General features: G+C 42.0%; 1 protein-coding gene across 8 annotated transcripts in view; it reads right to left on the reverse strand.

The window, feature by feature from the left end:
* The window catches only part of CHRDL1 (chordin like 1), a 112,232-nt gene that overhangs the window by 32,694 nt on the left and 58,421 nt on the right, over positions 1 to 21,117 (reverse strand). For 4 of the 8 annotated variants that reach the window (XM_005614419.4, XM_070258245.1, XM_070258246.1 and 1 more), the window contains exons 5-6: positions 9,655 to 9,797; positions 8,141 to 8,234 (exon numbers count right to left, since the gene is read on the reverse strand). In XM_005614419.4, the coding sequence (XP_005614476.1) occupies positions 8,141 to 8,234; positions 9,655 to 9,797 (237 nt within the window). Of the gene's footprint in view, positions 1 to 8,140; positions 8,235 to 9,654; positions 9,801 to 21,117 lie in introns of all 8 variants that reach the window. The other 4 variants (XM_014729087.3, XM_005614418.4, XM_070258247.1 and 1 more) reach the window with 1 other exon arrangement.

Raw genomic sequence — 21,117 nt, forward strand, 5'->3', positions numbered from 1 at the left:
TTCTTTCTGTGACCATCACTTTGGCTTCCTGGCCCTATCCAAAGAGGACTGGACTACTTGGTGAGAGTAGAGGATGTGGGTCTGGTTTTAACAGCCAAAGCCAAAAACGAAAGTGGATGTAGTCATTCCAGCAATTCGCTTGAATCAATTGGATAATTATAGCAACTGTCCACTTTTTCTGGGCTATGGGGACCTGGGCTTTGCGAGTTCTTACAGTTGTAGTGTAGATAACACAGTACAGCCCACTTATCCATAGGGGATATGTTCCAAGACCCCCAAAGGATGCCTGAAACAGTGAATAGTACCAAACCCTATATAGACTATGTTTTTTCCTATACATACATACCTATGATAAAGTTTCATTTATAAATTAGCCACATTAAGAGAGTAACAACAATAACTACAGTCATGTGTTGCTTAATGACAGGGATATGTTCTCAGAAATGTGTTGTTAGGTGATTTAGTCATTGTGTGGGCATCATAGAGTGTACTTACACAAACCTAGATGGTATAGCCTACTACACACCTAGGCTATACGGTATTAATCTTATGGTACCACCATCATATATGCAGTCTGTCCTTGACTGAAATGTCGTTATGCAGCACATGGCTATAATAATAAAGTTGGCTTTGGGGACATTAGTAAGTAAAATAAGGGTTACTTGGACACAAGCACTGCGATACCGAGACAGTCGATCTGATAACCAAGATGGCTACTAAGTGACTAATGGGCAAGTAACGTACACAGCATGGATACCCTGGACAAGGGGATGATTCATGTCCCACCCAGGACCGAGTGGGATGATGTGAGATTTCATCATGCTACTCAGAATGGTGTGCAATTTAAAACTTATGAATTGTTTATTTCTGGAATTTTCCGTTTAATATTTTTGGACTGCCATTGACCGCAGGTAATAGAAACCACGGAAAGCAAAACCGTGGATAAGGGGGTACGACTGTATTCAAATATGATTCCTCTGCCTGACATCACTCTTCCTTCTCATGTTTCTTTTTCCTCCATTTATACTGTCAGTCAAGAAAGATTAATTTCTATAAATGTTGAGGTCATGAAGACTATTCTAATGAGAGTAGCGGGCATATCCAGCGGTGTGTTTCTGGGCAGTCGCAGCGTCCCTTGAAGTAGTCAGAAGGACAACGCTGAAGGAAGGGTGGCTTTAACCATCCATGAAAAGACCATTGCTTTGAAATGCTTCACCAGGAACTCCTTATTTTCGTTGTAGAACCAGACTCATACACACATGAAAAACCCTCCAACACCACAACAGGATGGGGCATTATTGACCTTGACAGGATATCCCAGATGGCCAATTAGGAATCATTGCTGTTAATTTGTTAAGCTCAGTATGAAAGTCAATGCTGTCTCATCCACTGTTAGAAGGGGTTTCTGTCTAAGAAGAAACATTCTAGACATAAAAGACATGCCAAGAAGAAACATGATGACCTCAGAGGGGTGGGAGTCCTGGGACAGTCAGCAGGCACATGGAGATGAATTCTGAGTGCAAGGGATGGAGAGAGAACAAAAACAACCTGGAAAGTTTCCATGGAAGAAGAAAGCTTCCAGTGGGGATTTCAAAGAAGAGGAGAGGTAGGCAAGGATAGACAATACCTAAGATGGTCCCATATTCATGAACATGAATGATTCACTTTTGAAAAGGGATTACTAAGGATGGTCAGGCTTCCCTAGCCATGAAAAGATCAGTGTTTCAACACATTTGGAAGTTTAGGTGAGAGCATACCAACTCAAAAATTATTGAGCTAATTTTTATTTTTCTAAGTAGTGCTTCTCACTAACAATGTTTCCTTTCTATCATTATGACCAGGAGATGGTAGTGTTTCTGCTGAAAATGAGGACAAAAACAAAAGCAACTCTAGACTGATACGTGAGGATCTATATTTGGAGTTGCTGTTATTTTCTCCAGTTTTCTTTGATTTTGAAAAATTTGATAGAATTTTATGATATTAAAAAATGAAATATCTCACACACCACTTCCCTGGAGATCTCTGCATTGCAGCCGAGATGGCATCTGAGGTGTAATTTTGCTGCTTTTTCGGAAAGAAATTGGAAGTCTTAGGTAAAATGGCAGTTGTCTTGAACACTGACAAATTGCTTTTAAGCAGTTGCTTCCAGTTTCAGTTACTTTGAAGGAGTTAGCAGAAATATCTCGATTTTATAAAGAGACTCAATTTTCTCCTTGGGCTCACTGGAGATGCGTTGGATAAAGGAGCTTGAGTTGAGTAAGTTGTGAGTTCAATCTTTTCTCCTGTCTCTCCAGCCAGCACTGCACTTGGAGTGCTGTCAAGAGCTTTTCCTAACTGTGGCTCTCTTTCCTTTTAATAAATTCATCACAAGATATATGCTCAATACTATTCTAGTGGAAACAGAGGAAGAAGACGGTCCTCTATTTATAGAACTTTCTAGTTGAGGAGCCAAGACCCAGGAAACAATGAACAATACAAGAAAATATTTTTAAATGCTGAACTCTATGAACCACACTAAGCCCTGAAAGTGGTCAAACAAGATCAGTGAGGATTAGAGGGGTTAGGCAAGACTACCTAGAAGAGGTGCGCCTTCAGCTGGGCTCTTGAAAGATGGGGAGGATTCTAATCAGTAGAAGAGGAGGGAGGCTATTCCAAGCTTGTGGGGAGTAAGAGTCAAGAGAAGCACATAACAGCGGTGAAGGTGGGAAGGAACACGGCATATTACAGGACAGAGAACGGCCAGCCTAGAGAAGAAGGTGTGCGTGTTGGTGTCAGAGAAAAGAGGATGAGTATCAGGTTAAGGAAGGGTCAGACTGTTTTACAGAGGGCCTTTAAAACAAGCTGAAGAACTGAAATTGGAGAATATGGTAAGGTATGGTAGTTACTTCAGAAGAAAAGTCCAGACTAGAGTATCATGCAGCATCTATAATGCAGGAAGGACAGTACAGACACTCCTACAGCATGAGGTGACTGGTTTCATGGTAAAATCAGAAGTCAGGAATCCTGGGAGGACAGGACTGCCACCAGTTATCTGCCTAACTTTTAAGTCACTCATCCCTGTGCACCTCCCTGGGGTGCAGAGAGTGAAGAGGAATGTGGTGTGAGTTGAGGCTGGAGGGACAGTCCTAGGAGTCTTCCTTCACCTCCCTAACTAGGTCGACCCCTCCCAATTATGGGCTTTTATAATACCTTTCCTTTGTAGCATGTGACACAGTTGTGATTTTATATCTACTTGCATCATTATGTGATAAATGTCTGTCTTCCCCGCTAAACTCTGCAAGGGCAGGTTCCACGTCTGTTTTGTTCACTATTATGTCTTGAGCAACAGCACAGTGCCAGGTACTTAGTGATTGCTTGACAAATGTATGCTGAATGAAAGAAGGTAGATATTTACACTCGGGCCTCTTTAAGCCTAGAAAGAGAGAAGGGTGGAATGAGGGTGTTCCCCTGTGGTTGGGAGTGGGTAGGTTGAGACCTTGATGGGGAAAGACGGGCAGTGTGGTTACTGTCTTCTTAGGATTATCTGCCTATGCCAATGTGCCACACATGTCCTCTCTTTATTCTCCTGCACTAGGAGAGGCCCTTGTCACACTCCTATGAATAGCTCCCACCAGATAGTGCAAAAACTTGGGACTCTAGAGCCAGGCTAACAAGGTTCAAATTCAAGCTCCGCCACTTACTACCATGTATCCTTGGGAAAATCACTTGACTTCTCTGCCTCAGTTTCCTCATCTGTAAAATGGGGATAATAACTGTTCCTCCTTTGTTGTGAGGATCAAATGAGATATTACACACAAAAGTGCTTAGACCACTGCCTGGCGCATAGTAAGCGCTAGATATGTACACCATCTACCACATACAGGTTTGGCTCTCAGTACAGTTGATAGCCTACCCCAAATACCTCTCCCTTGTCTAGAGTCCAAGTACATAGCCTTCCCCTTTGCTTTGGCAAGATAGGCAGGAGACAGGAAGCAGAAATGATAAACGGGGGAGGGAAGCTGGGTGTGGGTTTGGGTTTGAGGCCTGCTTGCCCAGAATGTGGCAGTCCTACAATCTCTGAAGAGATTTTTTCTTCTGATAAAGATTCCCTTAAGGTTCCAGTGGCTTTTTGAGCTACATTTCTAGTCCAGATGAGGTTTGCTGGAGTGCCAGCAATGACACGCACCCTGCCAACACTCTCCTGACTGTCTTGGCCTCAAAGACATGTCTAAACAACTGAGGTGGGGGCTGAGATTCAATCCACAGCTAAGATTGCCGTCTGACCCAGGAAGAAAGGCACACATTAGTGTTTGGTGACAGTGCAGAGAGCCTGTCTGAATGGGGCCCTTTATATTAAGGTTTGCAAGTTCAGCACTCAAAAGGTTATTTCTTCTGCAGTATTTTGCCTGCAATTAGGGTGGCCAACATAGGGCAGAAGTGTGTCTGGGTTCCCCACTGTATGAGTAATATGCTTATACAAGGTATACCTTTGTAAAAACATCATTTCAGCAGAAAAAAATAACTAGGTGCTTCAAAAATTAGAACTTCAAAGCAGATTCAATCACATTATATACAACTGAAAGATGTAAAGAAATTTAAAGCAGGGGAAAAAAGCAACAATTTTATGAAAAGTGTAGGATTTAGTCCTTATAGGAGAAGATGAAAGAGAATGGTTTATTTAGGCTGGAGACGAGATGGCAGAGAAAGAACTTAATGAATTGTCAAGGGACAACAGAGGATAAGTAATAGCCAGCTTTTATCTGTTGCTTCTGAGGACATAAGAAAAGAAAATAGATTTATTTGTGACAAGAGAACTCTTGAGAAGATGGTTAGTCCTAGGATCTGTTAGCACAAGGAGGACTAGAAATTAGGTTCGGTATATGGAGTTTCTGTATACGGAGATTAAGCGAATCAAAAGGCAAGACTGTCAGAGACAGAAGAGAAGGTGCAATTCTACTTAACCCCAGGGTAATAAATATAGTAATTATTATATGAAATATAATGATTATCACTCATTAAGGAATAACTCTGTACTGGACCTTCTCCTAGGACTCTATGTCAGCTCAGTTAATTTTTACAACCTTTCTATTGGTGGTAGAGCTTAGCATCCCCATTTTCACAGCTGACAAAACTGAGGCTTTAAGTGGTTAAGCAGCTTGTCCAAGATAACATCACTAGGAGACGGTAGCTCTGCAACATCAAATCTATGTCCTTGTGGCTTGTGGCCTATGTCCTTTGCACTGTATTGCCTCTTGGATGCAATAATACATCTTCTTGCAGTTTCCTTTCTTTTATTAATTATTCTTCAGTTTGAATTTCACATACCCTTTTCCCCAAACAAAATAATCTCAGCCTAAAAATTGGATTATAGCAATTAGCTGGTTATAGTAGCAACCACATGTGCACCTCTGCTCAGTACGGACTCTCCCCTTTGGAGCAGACTCAAGTTACGTTGGAGCAAAGGTGGGAACAGAGCTGAGGAACAACATACTCATCTTTCCTGGATGCAACATAACAGCTGTATTGAGGTACGGATACCCACACACTGTGAGAAACAGGTATGGAAAGATTCACAGCCTTACTGAAGCATAAATCAAGTTAGGCTGCAAGTAAATCCATACTGACTTATGAGGGCTGGTACAAAACACACATTAAAAGGGATGAGAATATACTGGTACTCAGAATAAGTTAATTTCTTTCAAAAAATATTAATTATAGCGTCCTAAAGTAGGATGGGGGAGAAAAACAACATGGGGCTCAGGAATGACACCAGGTAATTTCCTATTGACCATGAACCAATGTATAGTCAGTACCATCTACCACAGGCAATCAATGATTCAAAGGAAGAAAACACAATCATAATATTTTAGTAGCATCTAATTCAAACTATGACTAACTTTCTGGCCATATTTCCAAGCTAGCGTGCGTTATTCAAAGAGCACCTATATTCTGTGTCTAGTGCAGTGGGGGGGAAAAGATGAGACACAAATAGTTTCTGCCTTAAGTAGCTTATACATTGGTAGGGATGACAAGACATGAGCACAAATAATAAAAGACAAACATGACAAGGTGATAAATGCTACTGGAGAAGCACAGATTAAGTGCTGAGGGGTCCTAGAGCAGAGGGAAGGTTACTCCCAACTTGCAGGATGAAAAGAACACTTCATAGAAGAGGCGGCATTAGGCTGGCTTTTGAAAGATAAGGAGGATTTAGGGGTGGAGAAATTAAGGATGGAGGTGAGAAGGCAGAGAAGACAGAAAGGCCTTCCAGCTAGTATTTATCAAAACGTGCCTGAGGACTCCCTGTGTTTGAATCTGGGGAAGCTGCATTTGAGCTATGTCTTGACGAACTGGCAGGATTTCCACAGGCAGAGATGGAGGCAACGGATATTTCAAAAACAGGCAACATTCCCTCCTCTCAACCCTTACTGCACATGTACAGATGTGACCTAAGCAGCCATTTGTCTCCTTTTCCTGCCAGTTCCTTATGATGAAACAGCTGCCACTCATTCACTCCAAATTTGGTTGCCATATGGTTGGAATTAGATGCTTTGACCAATCAGAGACTGACATTGGTTACTTTTCTATTGGCTTCCTCAGGTTCCAGACTTTTAATAGGCTCAATTTAAGTGCACTAAACTCAGATGTAAAACGTTCCTTTCAAGCCACCCCCAGTCATCCTCATGATCTTAGGAATGGTTTCTCAAAGCAACAGTCTATGGACGACCTGCATCAGAATGGACAGTGGGGGTTCGTCTAAATGCATATCCCGGGATCCTACCCCAAAGCCACTGAATCAGAATCTCTGCAGCTGTGGCCCAGGGATCAGAATTTCAACAAGTTCTTCAGGTGATTCTGAAGCACACTAAAGTTCAAGAAGTATTGAGGGGCAGAGGAGAGAGCAAAGCTACAAATGTAAGAGAGCATAAGAACAACGTGAGTGGAAGCTGAGGTGCATGAATGGAAAAATGTGGGCCTATAAAGGCAAGCTGAGGCTTGAACATGGAAGGCCTTCACTGTCAGAGTCAGGGGGTTGACATGTATTTTCCTGGCAACAGGGAGCCGTCCCCTTCAATGGCAATGAAATGGTTAAGAGCCTGGAGTCTGGAGCCAGACTGCCAGGATTCAATTCTTAGCTCCTTGACTCACTAGCTACATGACTTCTGGCAAGGTTCTTAACCTCTCTCTGCCTCAGTTTCATCATCCATAAAATGGGGATAATAATCGTACTCACCACACAGGGTTGTCATGGGATTAAAGTGTTTGGAACTATAAACTGTTTAGAACTGTGACTGGCATATTATACTATGTGAGCATGAAGACTTTTGAGTTGGGGTGCAGCAAGGTTAAGGCTATCTTTTTGGAAGATTAAGCTGGCAGTAATGTATAGGAAGTCAACTACCCATCCCCTACCAGCAAATCCTTTAATTTTTTCCTCTAACTCAGTGGTTCTCTTGGCTGCACATTGGGATCACCTACCCCCACCTCCCCAGCCCTGGTCTGCACATAAATTTACCAAGGTCATTCCAACATTCACCCATGTTGGGGATTTATGGAAATGAGGATTTGTGTGGTAGCCACTTTTTATGACTCTCACTAGAGTCTCCCATCCAAACGAAGGAGACAAGCTCACTGGGGTAACACAAAACTATACAAAATGATCTTGAGAAGATGACGATTCCATTTTGGATATAATTTGAGAAAATGATGCCTTCCATTTTACTTGTATTGAGTTTGTCACCATCTTACTGTGGGATTTTAAAAAATGCACCTAAATTTGCCCTGCAGTCTTCAAAATGCTCAAAACACTCTGCAAGGCCCATTCTTCCTTTTAAGGCTGTGCATGGAAATGGGCTGTGTTTTATAATACAATAACCTGGGGACAAGCTAAAAGGGGTTAAGGAAGGAGAGATAGATACTCACTTCCACTTAAGATGACTCCCACCCCCTCTCCTCTGCTGCTCTCCAGCATAGTTTCTTTTAGGCAGTGGCCCTTAAAATCAGAGCTTTTATAGTTTCCTTTTCCGAATGAAAGCACTGGTAGAAACTATGGCTACCATAGAAAATTCCCTTTCCCAAGAACCCTGTACAGGTATTTTCCTCTCTTCTAAGTCCTGCTCAGGATGGCAGCACCCTGGGTCTTGGGATATGGGACACCTACCTCTGCACACCCGGCAGCAGGAATCCGGAACAGAGACTGGAAATGCACAGGTTAACTTGGGGCAAGTCTTGAGACCACAGTACACATTTCCCTCCTGCCAAGGAGAAACAGAATTAAGGTCAGAAGGATCTGGGATAAGAGTAAAGGCTTAGCTCAGTAACTGAGTTGAGCAGGGGCTTAAAACATGGCGCGTCCTTTCCTGCTGCTCTCCCATAGTCGGTTCTAGGTACTTCCTAAATTTTATCATGTATTGTTTGTTTGATACTTCCTACTTCTCCACGCCAGGGACTAAGTCACAGAAGAGCTGGCAATCCTAGTTGGGCATACTGATCTAAGATGGTACAAAGTAGTCAGTGTGGGGGCTGCCACAGGCCTCCAAACCACCAAATATAGTCTCGCTCCTCTCTTCTCTGTTCATTGTCTCCCTTGGTTCCCACACGCCCCAGCTGGATGTTAGGGATTTATGGGAATGAGGATTTGTGTGGTGGCCACTTTTTATAACTCTCACTAGAGTCTCCCATCCAAACCAAGGAGACAAGCTCACTGGGGTAACACAAAACTGTAAAAAATGATCTGAACTAACAGTTCAATTCAGCACGAGGCAAAGGAGAGGATCACATTTACTTGCTGTTATGGCTGTCTTTGCAGAATCTTCATTCTTTAAAATTCTATGTTCCAAACATTATTCCTTAAACCTGTTCTTAATTCTTAGATGCATATTATTCTGGGGCTAGAAGGGCTCCTGAAAGGTCATTAGGAAGGCAAAGCCACAACCAAATTCTCCCAAACTATTGAGATAGTATATTTTTACTAAAAATCCCTAAAGGAAGAGATTCTGTAACTTCCCTTGGCAATCCAGAATTTAATGCCCCTTACAAGCACAAAAGTTGTTTCTACTTCTAACTTCATTCCCTCACACTTCAGTGTAAACACTCATTTTACTCTCCATTTTCTGGTTCAACCTATTGCAGTCTCCGGACTATACAATTAGATGAGGATATAATCCATATACTTTATTCCTGAAGTGCACACAGTTCTTTTGACAAATAAAGTCACAGGAATAATCATGTTTTGTCGAGACACTTGTCACTGCAGGGCACCAAGAACGAACTGGTTAGTAGACTACTTCAGAGATGGGAACTAAGAGACAGCCCATTTTCTTACAAATTGGTTGAGTGACCCTAGATAGTGCCAGTAGCTTTTCCACCCATAGCATTCCCAAGGCTTCAAATAATCGTGTCCTTCAGATGAAGGCTTTGGTGGTATAACTACTGTGAAAAGGAGTGCAGATCAACACCACCAGCTCTTCTTTGCCCAATACTACTGATCTGACCTCTTCAACACAGTTGTTCAGGGCAGATGAAGATCGGGGAGTCCAGATGGGCAGGGAGGCTTATGATTTAGATGCAGTTCACCTTCCACTGAAACATCCGACAGTGTAGGCTCAAACTAAAGGTATAAGTACAGAGGGAGCTCTCTTATTTGGGTAGGGGCATTAAGATGGGGGGTCTTACCGAACAGCTGCACTGGGTGCATTGATTGGGTTGCCGGTTCTGAAACAGCCCTTCGGCCACGAACAGCTCACCATGTTGGTAAGTGGTCCCGTTGTACTCACACGACTTGCTGGTCACCCTATTGTTCGCTTGGGGTAAGGAGTCTTCTGGGACAGGGTGGAGAAAAATCACACCAAGTATTGCCATCATTGCAAAACAGTCAAAGAATTTCAAATCCCAACAGCAGATGGGGCTGTACCACATATAGGGAATTAAAAGACAGTCCCTAATTCAGTGGCTGATGACTTTAGATAATATTAAAGCAGCCAGACAAGAATAGCAGCTGACATGACCATCCATCCATTCTTTCAGTTGTTAAGCATTTAGTGAGTATCTACTATGTGCCAGGCGCTGTGACAGGCACTAAAGAAAGATCAGAGAAGAAGGACAAGGCCTCTGCCTTGGTGGAGCTAACAGTCCTAGACAAATAAGATATTAACCTGCCTGGAAGGAGGGCGAACTTTCAGAAGAGGAACCATCTATTATAACTATTCAGGTAAATTTACCCCTTTCTATGTTTTATATCGTTTGGTGTGTGCTTATATGCTTATTCCGGCCTCTGGGGTTCTGGAGTCTTTGCTTATTTTTAATCCCTCAATCAAGACTGCCCCTCCCCTCCCGCTCTTTTCCATGTATTGAAGTCCTATCTGATTTTGAAGGCTCAGAAAGAGTCCCTTTTCCTCCACGAGGCATTCCTAATAGCTGCAGCCCACGATCTGCACCTCTCAGGGTACCTGATGTCTGAAGCACACAATTTACAATCGAATATTATTGTAACACATATTTGTCAATTTTAGTCACCTAGCCAACAATTTACAAAGAGATTTCTCATACATTATTACAATGAAGCCTCATAACAACCCTATAAATTAAGTAAGATAGATTCTTATCTTTATTTTCCATTTGAGAGTAACAAGTACCTGAGTTTGAATAACTTATCTAAAGTCACAAAGGTAGTGAATGATGAAAAAGGGAATTTAAATTTGGTCTCTTGACCCTAAATTCCATCTTCTTTCTATCAACCTATGTATACATGTGTATGTATTGCTTTTTTAAGACTTGGAATCTGCCTTACACATCTCTTTTCTCCATGGAGTCTAGACTGGGTTGCCATGTAGCAAAAAGTCAATGCACTTAGAGAGTTGATTCTAAGTGAATGGTCTCAAGAAGTCTTCTCATTGGTCTTCCTTAAAGTGCATGCTGCACATGTATACACACACACCCCCCCAAACAACAATGAGCAAGCCCCCAGAATAAACTAATCACTGATGTACAAATTAACAACAGATACAAGCAGAGCTTTGAAAGTGCCTACTGTGGGATAGTAGAAGAAGAGAAATCAGGGGAGTTGTGTGTTTCATTAGAGCGGAGGCTTAGGGAGATAGATCATCCTTTCTTTCCCATCAGTCAAACCTATAATGAAAATGAGTCCAATTTATGGTGGGTAAATTATATCTCGATACAACTGTTTTAGAAAAACAGAATAAAATTATTCTCAGGATATAGGCGAAAATAATAAAGGCTGATAATAATATCCATCACTATCAACATCATCATCATCATCAAACAATAGCTAACACTTATTGAGCTCTAAATAATATGCCAGGCATAATGGTGGGTGCTTTTCCATACATAATCTCATTGGTTCTTACTAATTCTGATGCAGACATTATGATTATACCCATTTCGCTGATGAGGAAACTAAGTCTTAAGAAATTAACTTGCCCAAGGTCACGCAACTTGTAAATGGTAGCACCAGGATCTGAACTGATGTCTGACTGATTCTAGAGTCTTCCCTCCTACCCACTATCAAAGGAGGGTGCCAATCACTTCAAACCTGTAACAAGGAAGGGATCATTTAATTTAAAACCAAAACAAACAGAGTATGAAGGCTGTGTTGTCCCTCTAGGATGTTTTGGTCTAAAATCCCCAGGGGCCGGCCTGGTGGTACAGTGGTTGGGTTCGTGCACTCTGTTTCAGCGGCCCAGGGTTTGCAAGTTTGGATCCCGGGCGTGGACCTAGCACCACTCATCAAGCCATGCTATGGCAGCATCCCACATAAAATAGAGGAAGATTGGCACAGATGTTAGCTCAGGGACAATCTTCCTCAAGGAAAAAAGAGGAAGATTGGCAACAGATGTTAGCTCAGGGCCAGTCTGCATCACAAATAAATAAATAATAAAAGAAAAAGAAAGAAAAAATAAAATACCCAGAAACCTGGGGCCAGCCCCATGGCCAAGTGGTTAAGTTTGTGCACTTTACTTCAGCAGCCTGCAGTTCTCTGGTTCTGATACTGGACATGGACCTAGGCACCACTCATCAAGCCATGCTGTGGAGGCATCCCACATAGAAGAACTAGAATGACCTATAACTAGGATATACAACTATGTACTGGGGCTTTGGGGAGAGAGAGAAAGAAAAGAAAAAAGAGGAAGATTGGCAACAAATGTTAGCTCAGGGCCGGTCTTCCTCACCAAAAAAAAAAAAAAAAACCCACCTAGGAAACTGATATTGCCCTTTCTCTAGCTTCAGTGATTTTGGTAAGTACCTTAATTCTATATTTTGCCATATAAGTTGATCTAGCTTCAATTTATGAGTAACTCACTCACTATTTATTAAGGACTCCTTATAGAGTAAAAGAGAAGTTCCTTAATTTTGCCTTAAAAAGAAGAAGCCTTAGCTCCTAGAAAGAGTTTAAGTCATACTAACTGACCCTTTGGTCTGGGCTATGAGTCCCTGCTCCTGCCCACAAGTACACACAACCAGACAGCTGCAGCTGTGAGACACGAGTGAAACCCACTGGAGAAAGGTCAGGAGCAGGGCCATTTGCTCCCTGGGCTCTAATTATACCAAATCTCAGTTTTTTGTGGTGAAGGAAAACTAGGATGACCTACAAAATAATATTTGCCATGACTCTTACAGGAGCTGGCAGATCTCTAGAATACCAAAAGAAAAAAAAATGTTGGAATTACTTTGCCTTAAAAGAATGTGGATTGATTTTTGAATTGGGCCCTCAACCGAGGGTCCAGTGGTGAAGCAACTGCAGAGTGAGGTTTTCCAGTGGAAGCATGACCTTGAGAGTCTTTCTTGCAATACTCTTTAGAGGAACCTGGCAGGGGAATCTACTAATCCACTCAACAGGAGACAGAGAGAAAACAAAGGAGAGGAAGACAAAACAGAACCAAAGAAAAAGAAACCAGTTATGGTCATGCTTAATACTAGTTTTATGCAATAAAATTACCTTAACATCTTCCCATTTATTTTGATTTCATTCTTCTAACATCCCTAATGGTGTGGTGGGGGGTAGAATTATGAAAATGAGGCTACTGATACCCCAAAAGAATTTGCCCATTTCACACAGCTATTTAATAGGAGAGCCAACTTAGAAATATAGTTTTCCTGCCTTGAAGTTTGTGTACTTTTCACAGAGTGGGTGCTAAAACTTGGGGCCAGAAAGGAAACGAAATCAGTACCTTGAAGAGAAATTTGTGCTCCCATGTTCATGGCAGCATTATTCACAATAGCCAAGATATGGAAACAATCTAAGTGTCCATCGATGGATGAATGGATAAAGAAAATGTGGTGTATATATATAAATGGAATATTATTCAGCCATAGAAAGAGATCCTGCCATCTGCAACAACATGGATGAACCTGGAGGATATTATGTGAGGTGAAATAAGCCAGACACAGAAAGGAAAAAACAGCTTGGTTTCACATATATACGGAATCTTAAAAAGTTGAATACATAGAAGCAGAGAGTAGAACTGTGGTTACCAGAGGCAAGGAGGTGAGGGAAATGGGATGCCAGCCAAAGGATACAAAGCTGCAGTTACGTAGGAGGAGTAAGTCTAGAGATCTAAAGTACAGCATGGTGCCGACAGTTACTAACTGTACTGAACACTGGAAATTTGCTAAGAGAGTAGATTTTAGGTGCTCTCATCACACAAGAAATGGTAACTAGGTGAGGAGATAAGTTAAGTAGCTTGACTAGTAATCATTTCAACATGTGTGGGTGAATATATATATATAAAATCAGCATGTTGTATACCCTAAATATATACAATTTTTATTTAAACAAAGAAATTAAAAAAAAACTGGGAGTCAGGATCACTGAGTCATAATCTCATATGACTCCCCATAACCTTACACAAGCCACTTTACCTCTTTGGGCCTCGATTTTTCTATCTAAGAATAGGACATGGGACTTAAATCTTCCCCTGCATCTTTAGAGGGCCAATGCAAGGAACCACAGAAGCAAGGAAAGCCACTTCGTACTCTACCCTCTCCCTTCTCAGATTTTTGAAGGTGGCTGGGCTTCTAACCAACTATCCTTGGAACACATTCAGTGTTCCTGGCTGAAAACTGGCAGAAAATCAGTCCAAAGCAAAGCTGGCTTCAAGGCCTCTCAGGGGAATCCTACAACAGAAATGACCAGGATGCATGGCTTCTAGCCTCTGCTGTCTCCTGTTTCCAGTCAAATCCCACACAGCACTCTGAGGAGGAATGGAGGAAGGACACTGTGGGGTAAGCAGACCAGCACTAAGCCATCTGACTACAGCTGTGCTGGGAAAAGAAACTGCTTCTTCTCCCATGGTGAGGGATGGTCTTATGTCAAACAGAACTATGATTTCTGGGGTGCTCTGAAAACACTCCCTTATCCTAAATATTTCTTACCTCCTTTTCTCTCACTAGTGACTAAACTGCCATCATTAGAAGTCCAAACCCTTTGGGGTAAATGGTTGCCTTTTTGCAATCAGTTTATAATCCCAAAACTTCTGTGAGTGGCTAGACATTGTTACTAACATCTTAGTGTGAATAACTTTGGCAAAGGCTTTTTTTTTCCTCCCTTCAGAGAAACTGGCAAATTTTACCAAGAAGTCTGTGGTCCTATCCCACTTCCTTTGGTTCACCATTCTTTCCCCTCCTGGCACTACCCTTCTTCCCATCCTCTGGAACCCAAAGTCCTCATGCTGGTTGCTCTCTTCTCCACTCTCCCTACCCTCAAATTTCTGTTTTCTCAGTGGAGCGGTTCTTGGCTAGTCAGAAAGGTCGCGTGTATGTCAGGAGACAATCAGCTCCCAGTGTTTATGAGATAAATGCAAACCTCTCCAGAGCTCCCAGGGATAGGTTGCTAATCTCCTCAACTCCAAGCCCTCCCTTCTTTTGCCATTGCTACTGTTACCTGGGTTCCTACCTTACTTTTGATGGCTGAGCCTGATGCTAATGTTTCCAGTCTGGTTCTCTGTCATTCTACTGGTATAGTCCCAGCACATTAGCAGGCCACTTTGGAGGTTGTGGTAGAGAGGACACAAGGAGATGAAGGCAAAAAACTCGAAAGAAGAGGTTAGGGTTATGTTCCCTTTAATTACCTTGAGACACACACACACACACACACACACACACCCCCCCAATAAAACAGAACTGTATAGTCCAAAGGGCTCGGCCCCAGGTCCCAGAAACATGAGGACAGAACACCAAAAGAACTAGGAAAGGAAGCCCTGTGTTGGGTGCTGTTTGTACACAGTGTTTTTCAGCTCTATGTCTCAGTGATGCAAGTGAAAAGAATTGAGCCTGGTCTCTGGGGTCTGTAAACAGTAGGTGTAAATCTCAGCTTTGGCCTGTCTTTGCTCTGTGACCTTGGGAAGGCTACCTAATCTCTTTGTACTTCGGTTTCTTCATCTTCAAAATGAGTATGCCATCTACCTTACATGGCTGTGAGGTTTAGAAATAATTAATTTTAAAAAGCCCAAAAGTATCTGGTATATAACAAAGTCCACAATAAATAGTAAATAATGTTGGTCTAGAAAGAAGGCACATAGGAGAAAGCTATAAATGTGAAGAACAGAAGGGATTTTCCTTGTTTCCATGGATGACTGGATAATTAATTAAGAAGCATTTAGGGCCGACCCCGTGGCCGAGTGGTTGAGTTCGCGTGCTCTACTGCAGGCGGCCCAGTGTTTCGTCGGTTCGAATCCTGGGCACGGACATGGCGCCGCTCATCAAGTCATGCTGAGGCGGCATCTCACATGCCACAGCTGGAGGGACCCACAACTAAGAATATACAACTATGTACCAGGAAGTTTTGGGGAGAAAAAGGAAAAAAATAAAATCTTTAAAAAGAAGCATTTACTTTGTTCTTTTGTGTATGGTAGGTGCTGTGGGATAAAGACAGTTAAGGCACTGTTGCTCTCTTGTTTCCTTTTTTATTCAACAAACACTTATGGAAGTCTTTGACTACACCTGGCACTAACAGGTCCTTGACTATACCTTGACAATAGCTGGTACCATGCTAGGTTAGAGCTACAAAGGTAAATAAGACATGTCCTGGACTTCAAGGAGAATCCTGCTATCATTGGAGGGGCTGGCACAAGAAGGTGTTAAATGATAACATATTTAAATAACACATAAAGGTTAAGAATGGAAGAGAGGTTAAATTATCACAAATTGCCCAACTATGTCAAGCAGGAAGGAGTACCAACTGTATCATGAAGATTCAGATTAGAAACTAGAAAGTATTCCTGGCTGAAAGGATTATTAGAACTGAAATCACAGGCCAACCAGCCACGTGGGGCAGCCATTTTCAAATTGTGTTCCAGGCTGCTTTGGGATTCTTCAGAAGTGTCAGAGGGACATGAGCCCCTTCCTCACTTCCACTTCACAGAACAGCTCCAATTTTATCAATGCATGTGTTTTTATGATTTTTATGATTTCATTCTAAGAAAGGGCTTTGCTGCTAAAAGACACTGTAAAAACAACTAACATAGAACCTCTTCAGAGATTTGTTACTTTTGGATTAAAATTCTATTTGCCCCTAATATATAAAGAGCTCCTAGAAATTGATAAGAAAAAGACTAATAACCCAACAGTAAAAAACAGGCAAAGAATATAAACAGAGAGTTGACAGAAATGGAACTACAAGTGGCTCTTAGACATTTAAGAAAATATATTCAACCTCACTCATAAGAGAAATGTCAATAACTGCACCAAGACACCATTTTTCTTATCAGATTTGAAAAAACCCAAAAGTTTGATTAATATACTCTCTTGGCAAGCCTGTGAGAACTGATACAAAAACTACAGAGGGTAATTTAGCAATATCTATCAACTTAAAAATATACGTATTTTTGACACAGCAATCTTACTTTTTAAGAATTCATTCTACACATACACTTGCACATGTGTAAACATATATAAAAGTTATTCATTGCAGCAATATTTGTAATGGCAAAAGATTGGGAACAACTTCTATGTCCATCTATAGCTATCTGGTTAAATATGTGATGGCTCACTAATATAATGAAATATTATGAAGTTGTATGAAAGAATGAGTAAGCTCTCTATGCGCCAATATGGAAAGATAAATTATGAAATGAAGAAAATCACAGCATGCAAAATGATATGCATGGCATGCTACTTTTATGTAAAAGAGAGTATATCTTTAAAAGAGTACATATTCATATTTGCTTATATTTTCATAAAGAAAATCTAGAAAGATACATAAGAAAGTACTGAAAGTTATAGGGGGAACTCTGTTTTGGGGGGAAGGTAAGAATTAGATGGATGTGGGATGGGGTGAACTAGACATTTACTTCATACCTTTATATATGTAAATATATATAATCATATATACATATAAGCACTCGTGTTCTTTTTTTTTTTGCTGAGGAAGATTGGCTCTGAGCTAACATCTGTTGCCAATCTTCCTCTTTTTGCTTGAGGAAGATTGTTGCTGAGCTAACATCTGTACCAATCTTCCTCTATTTTGTATGTGGGATGCCACCACAGCACAGCTTGATCAGTGGTGTGTAGGTCTGCGCCCCGAATACGAACCTGCAAACCCTGGGCCACAAAAGTGGAGCACTCAAACTTAACCATTATGCCACTGGGCCAGCCACTGCACTCATATTCTTGAAGGATACAAATTTCTCATTCAAAAACTAAATTGGAAGAGTATGTTTGAAAAAATCCTACTTGAAGGCCAGTGGCCAGACTAGGTGATCATTTTGAGTTCCTTCAAACCATAGCAAATCGATCCTACAAAGCTGGGCATAGAAACCCAGCACTACTCCTGCTAATGGGACAGACCCTAGCTAGGATTCTGTGCTCCTAGTTGACTAGAAGGAGATGGTTCTCTCCTACTGACACTATTCAGCACCTCTGTTTGGGGACAGTGGGGGCTGTTACGTTACTTTCTTAAACAAATTGTTTTAAAGTGCATAAATTTCAGCTGGTTTTTAGGCCTTGGCCCAGATGGAAAGAAAGCAGACAAATAAGGGGGCTGGTGGGAAAGTAACTGTGGCCCTCGGAGGAGCCGTGCTACAATGAAGGGAGGGGCAGCTTGGCAGTGCATCTTGGTCAGGCCAGGTCAGAGCATACAGCAAAGATGCGGTACATCTTGCAGGATGAATGTATCCGAAACAGTGGCTCCCTTCCAAAAGGGGAACAGTGCTCACCCTCCGAGGCCATGTGGGTTCAAATGAGTTTTCCCTCGGGATGCTCACTGAAATCAAAGGTACTGCTTCAAATGGGTCCATCAGCTAAACTAGTGATGCCTATCATTTAGATTTCTTCCTTTCAGTGCTACAACCAACCACCATCACTTCCTTTTGCCCTGGGCCTCTCAAAGTGATGACTTAGCTAGACCAGCTTTCCTTGGGCAGAAACTTATGATTTCCAGATCTTTCCCAAACTCTCCTCCTCCATAGAAACTTAACTCTTCTGTGGCCCATCACATTGAGGTCCTGCTAGCGGGGCTTAGCACTCATCTCATTAACAAATTGATACCAAGGTGCCAATGGAAGACAATGTTTGAAAACAGGTTCTTTTTCTAGATAATTAAATTGTAACATGTATACAGCCTATCCATAATGAGGCTGTACAGCGTAGGGCAAGGATTCTGAAACTTTCCAGAACTTAGTTCTTCATGGGGCAGCTAACTGAAAATACAGCCTCCAAGATCCATCTACTGGGAAAAAAGGCCTTATTTCGGGGTGTCCAAATTGGGCCCAAATTCCAGCTCCACTGATAATTAGTTACCACTTATTAGCTGAGAGAATCACTTAACGTTTCTGAGTCTCAGTTCCCCCATCTATACAATGGGGCTGATAATAGTACCTACCTCATAGGTTATTTTAAGGATTAACTGAGACAATACACATAACGTGTACTGGGTGCATATTAATCCTCAGTAAATCCTGTTGTTGTATTACTATTAGCTAGAAACAATAGGATTTCTGGAAGGCAGAAAGCAAGCTGGTAAAGGAAGAGAGGTGGGGCAGCCCAGTCCTTATAGTGCCTGCCATAGACTGAATGTTGAGGTCCCCTCTCCCAAAATCATATGTTGAAACCTAATCCCCAATGTGATGGTACTTTGAGGTAGGGCCTTTGGGAGGTGATTAGGTCATGACGGCAGAACCCTCATGAACGGGATTAGTGCCCTTATCAGAAGAGACAGGAGAGAGTTGATCTCTGCTCTCAACATGTGAGGACATAGCATGAAGTGGCTGTCTACAAGCCAGGACGTGGTCTCTCCCCAGACACTAGATCTGCGGGCACCTTGATCTTGGACTTCCCAGTCTCCAGAACTTCGAGAAATAAATGTTTGTTACTTAAGCCACTCAGTCTATGGTATTTTTGTTATAGCATCCTAAACTGGCTAAGAAAACTGTCTTTCACTGCTCTGCAGAACTTCTCAAAAATTCCCTGATTCTGAGTGAAGACTAGAGTCACTTCTGAGCCATCACATTCACTCAGAATCCTTTTATGCCTCAGCTCTCAGCTGACACCATCTGCCCCATCCCCCCATCTCAGGGGGGAGCCCACCAGGTGTGATTTCTTTAGCCAAAGATCTGAGTCTGTCCAGAGCCATATACCAAACCCGTAATCTCCTCGGATTTCCTGAGGGCCCAGACAGGTGGCTTTACGGGTCAGAAGGGTTATGAGTGTATTTGTGATTATGAGTAGTCCTAAAGGGCAAAGAATAAAATCTGAACTCAGCCAACTCTCCCACTGCATTTTAGCCACTATTTCCAGCCTCCTCTCCTGCTGCCTGTTTTCCAGAGCTACTAAACAAAAGTAATTGCTTATTGGTTTGAGTTTCATCTTTGTTTTGGGTCAGTATCTGAGCTGCTCTTCGTATTTTTTTTTTCAGTCTAGCCTCTCCACTTCCCCCTTCACCCATTTTCCTTCCCCTCACCCTTCATGGCCCAACTCCAGTCTCACCTCTTCCAGGAAGCCTTGTCTAGCTACTTCCGCACTCAAAGTCTCTTTGGTGGAAGGGAAAACGACTGGTAGTGCAGACTGCTCCTGCTACGGTAAAGATTCCAAAAGTGGCAAGTTTGCTCTGTCCCTAAACTCTCTTCCTCTCTGCTTTGCCAGAGCGCCTGACATGGCCCCAGGTTCAAGCATTAGTTAGAGAGGGGCCCTGCCTTCCCCAGAATTTAATAAGTTCACAGTAATGAGTACCAAAGACTGGAACAGTCCCCAGTAAAGAGTAAGGCCTTGCGAGGGACAAGAAAACACAGTGAGATACCACTTCACACCCACTAGGATGGCTATAAGAATAAAGACAATAATAACAAGTATTGGTGAGGATGGGGAGAAAATAGAACCTTCACACACTGCTGATGGGAAAGTAAAAACGTAAAATGATACAGCTGCTTTGGAAAACAGTTTGGCAATTCCTCAAAACGTTAAACACAGAGTTACCATATGAACCAGTAATTCCACTCCTTGGTATATACCCAAGAGAAATGAAAGCAGGGACTCCAACAGATACTTGTACACGAATGTTAACAGCAATATTAGTGACAATAGTCAAAAGGTAAAAACAACCCAGTGCCCATTAATGGATGAATGGATAAACAAAATGTGGTATATCCATACAATGCAATATAATTGTCATAAGGGATGAACCCTGAAAACATGCTACGTGAAAGAACCAGACACAAAAGGCCACGTACTGCATGATTCCACATTTATGAAATATCCACAATAGGCAAATTCATAGAGACAGAAAGTAGATCAGTGGATGTGAGGAGCCAGGGGGAAGGGAAAATGGGGAGTGACTGCCAGTGGGTATGGGGCTTCTTTTTGGGGCGATGAAAACATTCTGGAATTAGATAGTGGCGATGGTTACAATACCTTGTAAATACACTAAAACCAAATTAACTGTATTCCTTAAAAGGATAAATAGTATGTGAATTATATCTCTATAAAGCTGTTACCAAAAATACTAAACTGCTAAACATCTTGCAATGCAGACACAAAGGCTGAGTATCAGAGTAGGGCAGGTCTGGACAAAGCGAAGGGGCTTTGTACCCTGGTGACTGGGAGGCAGGTAAAGAAGGGAAAGGTAAATGAACAAGAAAGGGAGAACCACAAAAGGGTCAGGGGGTCAATCCCAAGTCATAATTTTGTCCA

This window comes from Equus caballus, chromosome X (genome assembly GCF_041296265.1).
Source record: "Equus caballus isolate H_3958 breed thoroughbred chromosome X, TB-T2T, whole genome shotgun sequence".
Taxonomy (NCBI): domain Eukaryota; kingdom Metazoa; phylum Chordata; class Mammalia; order Perissodactyla; family Equidae; genus Equus; species Equus caballus.